Source organism: Lytechinus variegatus, chromosome 13 (genome assembly GCF_018143015.1).
Source record: "Lytechinus variegatus isolate NC3 chromosome 13, Lvar_3.0, whole genome shotgun sequence".
Classification (NCBI taxonomy): Eukaryota; Metazoa; Echinodermata; class Echinoidea; order Temnopleuroida; family Toxopneustidae; genus Lytechinus; species Lytechinus variegatus.
In genome coordinates, this window is record NC_054752.1 from 1,514,441 (window position 1) to 1,521,387 (window position 6,947).

A 6,947-nucleotide genomic window follows, 5' to 3' on the forward strand; every position below is an offset into this window, starting at 1 on the left:
AATACTACGAACGCCAAGCGCGAGCAGAAATCTTTTCTTGCATGATCGAAAAGGCATGTGCACCTGTTAAGGACTGTTAAGTTACCAATGAAGACGGTGTATTCAATAAGGGGAGCGCGAAGCGCGAGCTAATTTTTTTTTTGACATTCCGACCTAAAAAAATGTCATTCTGTAAGCAATTTTTTACAGTCATAAATGGGATATGTTTCATCATATAGATTTAGATCGAGCTTTCGCCAAATAGTCGCACTAAGAATTGAATTGAAATAAGGAGAGGGTATTCCCCTATCGGCTGCTCAAAGTTGATTTTTTTTTCTTTCTATCTTTTTGAAGGGGTTGTTAGAACAGTGACTTCTAAGCTTTATTCTTATAAACAGGGCTAGTTATGTATTCATGAGGACATATCTCAGGCCCCCATGGATCCATTCTCACAAAATTTTGATAGAGAAGTAAGGGGCGGGGGGTTATCATGCTTCACCAAAATATTGTATAAAAATGCAAAATTGGCAAATTAATGACGTCACAATTGGGTACTCCCACGGAAATTAACCGTGACCCCCATATTATCTGTCTGTGTTGGCTGACTCCGCCCCCCTCTCTCTCTCTCCCCCCTCCTTTCCCTTTCCCCCATTTCTCACTGTCCACCCCTCTCTTGCTCCTGTCTTCGCCAATCATTTATTTTCAAAAAGGAGTGCTCATATCGATTTACCACAATTAGCCAAGGTCCACATTATCCACGATCATAACATAATTCCGCTGCGCACTGGACAATAAAAAGAAAAGTCAGCTCTTTGTTCTAATGAAACCATGCCCCTTCGATACTGTTTGGGGATTTCCCCTCGACAATCCCTAACGGGAGGCGCCATAGTCATGACAATTAGGAAGCGATAGTGAGACCGCCCTCTTTAGATTTTTTTTAATCAGTGGAGAAGAGATGAGAAAAAAGAAAGAAAAAGAGTTAGAAAGGGACGAAAGTAGTAATAAAGAAGGGTATAAAAAACGTGGAGGTCTGTCGATCTGGCCAAAGTTGAAAATCAATCATCACTTTTCGGGCGTTGATCTTGTCCCCATGTCCTGGCGCCGCTCTTATACAGTGAACCTTTTATTAACGAGATCATTCCATGGTTCATCCTACATTATTCAAGGGGTTATGTAAATACAAAAAAGAATCCCTATAAACAGTCTTTAAATCTGGATCCAAATGTTTTTTTTTTCATACGTAATACGATTGGAATGCAAGTTTGGTTTTATGTGTAAATAAAGTTCGAATATTCGCTATATTGCTGGCCAAATAACATTTCCATATTAAAGATGAGATGATTAAAATGATGAATACTTGCCAATTCGGGGGTGTACGGGGAAGTTTAATGAGGTACCACTTTACAATCGGTTGTACATAAATAGCTTGCCATAAATTGTAACGTTTAACTGAACAATATTGATACTTTACTGGTATGACCCTATATTTCCTAGAAAATGTAGAATAATAAAAAAATAATTTGCATTGTTTAAATAATATGAAAATAAGTTTCGTAACATTTATAGAAATAGAAAATAGCACGATTTGGAAACAATCACACCCTAACCAAATACTCGTATATAATTGCAACTGAGGAATATTGAATAATTTAAAGATGACAAAAAATATTAGAAAACTGCCTTTTCGATTTTAACATTTTTCAAAGATTTTATCTCAAAGTCAATATTCAGAAGCTGTAGTAAGTGAGTGGCGTCTTTTTAAGAGAATGTGAATTGTGAAACTGAAATATATTTCTATTCAGCATCCAATTCTCATGAAATACTCAATGTTTTGCTTGAATTTTTTGGTTTGCAATTGCGATTTTTATTTGAATTAACTCATCAATGATTACTCAGCTTCCCTCTACAGTACCCCCCCCCAACAAAAAAGTAATAATAATGAGGGGCCATATGATGGCATGAAGAAGAAAAGCTCTGAACAACATGCGAGTGAGTGAAGCGAGTGAGAAATAATCTTTACATTTTAAATGCAAATTCTTATGTTTAATGTATCGTGAAATAGATAATTTGTTAAAGAATATGATATATTTCACTCTTTCGATTTTCTATTTTTTTCTTGGTCGTGAAACTTTTACTGTTAAGTTTGAATTTTATTTAAAAGTACACAAAATAGGAATGATAATAGTTTACATAAGACAACTGATAGAGAAGGCTAACTATGTTCACATCCTTTCGAGTCAACCCCCTTGCTGACTATTTCCTCCTTTCTCACTTAAACCATGTTAACCTGTTAACGGTGTACAATCCCTCTAACCCACTCTAAACCCAATGTACCCTTTTCTAATTAGGGCAATATGTACTACCTTCTAGCTCATCGTCGGACACCTGGAATGCCTGGCATAGCACGATAACAAATGCACCGTGTGAAAATGATTTCTTTTCAATTCTAATCAAATTGGTTAGAAATTACTGCGCTCATTCTAATAAAAAGGGGAAATCTTTTAAAAAAGAAGAAATAATATTGTCTTATAAACATCAAAATCTTTCAGACCATGACCATGATGACAATATTATGATGGTCAACCTTCATCTGTGAACATTTTCTGGGAAACTGGTCAAAGCATAATAAACAGTCGGTTGGATAATTTGTCTTTTGCATAATGTCATGCAGTATGGCGGTTAGTTAGAAAACGACCTCAGGAAGGATGACGGTTCTGGAATTTCTCTATACCTACATCTCACCATGCATTTCAAAACTTCACTAAAGGTGGGATGCCTCAGTGCATATATGATTGGATTGACGCAAGAGTTGAGCAGAAAGAGAATAGTAAGCCAAGGTATAGCTGGACCCGTGGATGGTATAGGGAAGATGATGGCTGATGGCATCACGCAGATGGTATAGACACAGACAACGATGAACATATTGATGGTTATCTGACGTTGTTGCCTGAAGCGACTAATCTCCTGTTCTCTGGCTATAGTGTCGACAGTGTTTGGCTTAGCTCTTCTTTGAACCGAGCTGGTCGATGATCCAGTTGTCTTACTGCGTTTCAGCTTCGACAATTCTAGAGATTTGGGAGAATGCTCTTCGTTTTTCTTTACAACTTGATTGTCTTCAGGAAGTTCTTCTGCGTCAAAAGGTTCGGCTAAGACTTCTAGATCGTCAGGGGGTGCCACTTTCGTACCGTCGAAATCATCGAAACCTATGTTGATGTTCCCATTACTAGCCACTTCCGGATCTTCAATCGGTATGTCCTCAATGATTGTAATATTACTTTCCCTGTTTGACAAGGTAGAGGATTGTCTGTAGGGAGAGGGCGCCATCATGGCGTTCATTTCTCTTTGGTGACGACTGAACATTTTAAAAATATAGAAGTAGCAGACGATGATGACGACGAAGGCTGGAATCTGAACGAGGAGACAAACTATCAGGGTTAGATAGTCCGAGTCATGACTGGCTGTATTTTGCGCACACACTTTATACTGGATGGCATAACCAAGAGATCCAACGTCCAACGGAAGTAAAATAAACATGAGAATAATCGGATAAAGCCAAGCGAATGCAACCATTAGCGCAACATTTCGGCTGCTGAATGTGTTGGTGAATTTTGGTGTTGGTTGTAAGACGGAGTATAGGACTGTGAAGCGATAGAAAGCCACCATTGCCAGGGTAACTATACTACAACCAAGGGTGGTCAGTGTGGCAGCTGCTACAAACTGACAGAGCAAATCAGGAATGTAACAACTTGATTTACTTAGGAGTGTGGAAGCATGAACAGGAAGGAACATAGCAGTTAAGAAATCTGCAACAGCCAGATTGATGACGAAAACATTTGTCTTGTTCTGAAGACGCCTGCAGAGGACGACGGCGGCGACGACGAAGAGATTGCCAAGGGTGCCGATGAGGAAGATGAGAAGAACTATGAAAGCTAAGACGACACGTGTAGGGTAGTCTTGAAGAATGAAGTCGTCTTTTTCAACGAAGAATGTTATATTGCAAAGAGTGATGTTGTGATACCATATTCCTTCAGCTGTTCCAGAAGAAAAAGAATTGAAATCAGCCATGATGAATGATTCGGAAGAAATAACGATCTACCTTTAGTTCGATCGCCTAGTACAAGTCTTCGACTTGTCCGCCTGTACGCCTGTCAGTAATGATATTGCCTCGGGAGAAGTTCTTGTGTAGAATTGCCGACTTGAGCTATTTGAAGATATCACCTGGGAATGTACGCTTCAGGTACTCCGATGTGCATGGACATAAATTTATCTTGATGCAATCAATAGGGTGTCAGCAGGCACAGATGAGTATCTGTAAGATAAAAAATAGGTTGTTAGAACTTTAACATTTTTCTCGCTATAGCCTTTTGACCGGCCTTATGATTTATTTGAGAGGTCCACATATTACAACTATTTGCTTTTCAGTCGATCCCTAGCTCCATTGTCTCTGATCTTTATAATGTTTATATTAGTTTGATTTTATATGATACTTTGTTAAACCTATGGTAAAAAATGTCATACTTACCGCGATTTACATATTTTTTTGTATATAACCCCATTCGCAAATGTCATTTACCATTTATTTTGTTCTGTTCAAAATGAAATACGGTAAAACAATTTTAACAATTCGAATTTTACATACAAAACGTCTATGCCGTTTCTTCACAATCATGACAATGCCTTGCTGGCAAGTTTTGTCAGCCAATAACTGATTATATATAGTGATTCACTGAATCATTATCATAATACTTTTTGGTGGAAATTTGATTTGATTTGATTTTATTCATATAATTTATATATACACACACCATTTTCAATATTACATGATATTCATATAAGTATAATCATTTATGATTGGAGCATCTTAAGCTCTATGAGCTTGAGAATGATGTTCAATGAGAAAAAAAATTACTTCATGCACCAACAGCATGACCAGTCCACTACCACCACCAGCCCCATCGGTGGATCCAGGGGGGGGGGGCGATCCGCCCTCTTGAGAGCCATACAAACATGGGTGTCGATCGGTATTCTTAGTGGGGGGGGGGTGATCGACACAAAAGTTCTTGTGGATGGGGATCTTTCAACACTACCCCCACTAAAATCACAAGTTGGGACATTTGGGAGTGATCGATATGCATGGTGTTCTTGGAAATTCCTTCATTGTTGTAGTGTACTGTACTTATATAGTTTTTTTTTTTGAAAATTCAATTTGTCTTACAAGTAATCCTATTCTAAACTCATTAGAAAGAAAAAATGACAAAAATTGTCTGGACCATGTATCTCACTAGAAAAATATTCTGACGTGAAAGCTTGATATTCTAAGCATTTTTGGTACCAATGATTAAGATGGGTATCTATAGATGCGAGCACAAAGCGCCAGCTGAACATTTTGATATTTCGATCTGGAAAACAGGACAGTTTAATGGACGCTTTTAATAAAGAACAAGATATGTATCCAACAAAAGATTATTGCAAATCTAAGCTTTAGTTCTTTTGAGGTATAGAACTGAAAACGGAACATTCTATCTATTTAATCATGAAAAGTATGGGGTTTTGGTACAGAAATGATGCGAGCGCGAAGCGCGAGCTGAAAATTTTTATATTCCAATCTGAAAAGCAGACATTTTGAGCACGATTTTAAATCAAAATCGAGTTGGTATCTCAATCTCGTTTGCTGGTTTCAGTGTAGCATTACAATCTTATTTTATTTTTTAGTTGCACATGCGGAATTATTGGGAGGGGGGCATTGGTGGGGCGATCGCCCCCTGCCCCCCCGGATCGACGCCTCTGTGTATTCAACTTCTCTCTTAAATCTAACCCGACTGGCAATATCTTTTTTCTTAATGCATGATGATAACATGCAGATTCGGACAAATTAAGACTAGTACAAATTACAAACTGTGTGGCTTCTCGTGCGCCATCGGGCTTACCGTCATTAGACGATTTATCTTGCCACCATTTTACTCCCGTTTATTTTTCCACCCTTTTGAATTAATTGATTTATTAAGATTAATTTATTCACCACTGGAGGGATGGAACACCCTATCAACAAAAGTTGTTTTTCATTGGGGTCCTTTTATGTCATGTGTTAAAAATATCATATACATAAACATTTCATTCTTTTTCATCTTGAACCTCCACCCATCTGTTTAATAGTCCTGAAAAAGAATGTTTTTATTTAATAACAATATACACAAATTGCGAGGTAAACAAACTGATTGATGGCATACTATAATCATCATGACCAAATTTTTCACTTTTTCATCATCATTATTATAATTTTTCTACCCTAAATTATTGGGGGGATGATAATACAGGCCACCCCCCACTTGAAATATTGGAAGGGATATATCCCCCCATCCCTCCCCCCCGTGATCGACACCCATGACATGCATACAAATATAAAGTTAAAACTGCCGTATTTAAGTGACGACTCCCTCTTGTTTTTGCATGTTATTCACTTATCTGGGAGGGGGGTGATGACATAGGTTAATCATGATTCGGGGCAAAAACCTCTTTTTTCGCCTGTCAAAGCCTTTGAATAAATTTTCCCCCGTTTGGAAAATCCAGGATACGCCCGGCCCGGACCAGCCCCATGACAACTATCTATCTATCTATCTATCCATTTATTAATCTATCTATCTACACTGTTAGAAAATGTCTACTTAAAAAAACATTCCTGCACCAAAGTCTCGAGAACACCTGTCATCTTAATGTGTATCATACATGCATTTGTGTAAAATTATCTATCTTATCTACCATTTATATATCTTTATTCATGCTTAAATGATTAGAAGGAAATATACTCGAATTTGCTTTAACGAATTTGGCGAATAATATACAGTATAGACAAAAAGTGAAATATATATATAAACATTATGTTCTTACCGTCATTTTCGGCTTATTTCTTCTTTTATACAGCTAATATGCGCCAGGCAAACATTTATGTACGATGTCAAGATCAAAGAAGA

At 37.5% G+C, this 6,947-nt stretch overlaps 1 protein-coding gene across 1 annotated transcript; it reads right to left on the reverse strand.

The window, feature by feature from the left end:
• Positions 1 to 1,351: 1,351 nt before the first annotated feature.
• LOC121426205 (5-hydroxytryptamine receptor 1F-like) lies at positions 1,352 to 6,947 on the reverse strand. The gene is made up of 2 exons (XM_041622419.1): positions 6,865 to 6,947; positions 1,352 to 4,288 (listed from the first exon to the last, which is right to left on the reverse strand). The coding sequence occupies exon 2, from the start codon at positions 4,042 to 4,044 to the stop codon at positions 2,659 to 2,661; it is 1,386 nt and encodes a 461-aa protein (XP_041478353.1). The 5' UTR covers positions 4,045 to 4,288; positions 6,865 to 6,947; the 3' UTR covers positions 1,352 to 2,658.

Coding starts and splice junctions, on each gene's coding strand:
- LOC121426205 (XM_041622419.1), bottom strand. CDS start 4,044: ATGGCTGATTTCAATTCTTTTTCTTCTGGAACAGCTGAAGGAATATGG.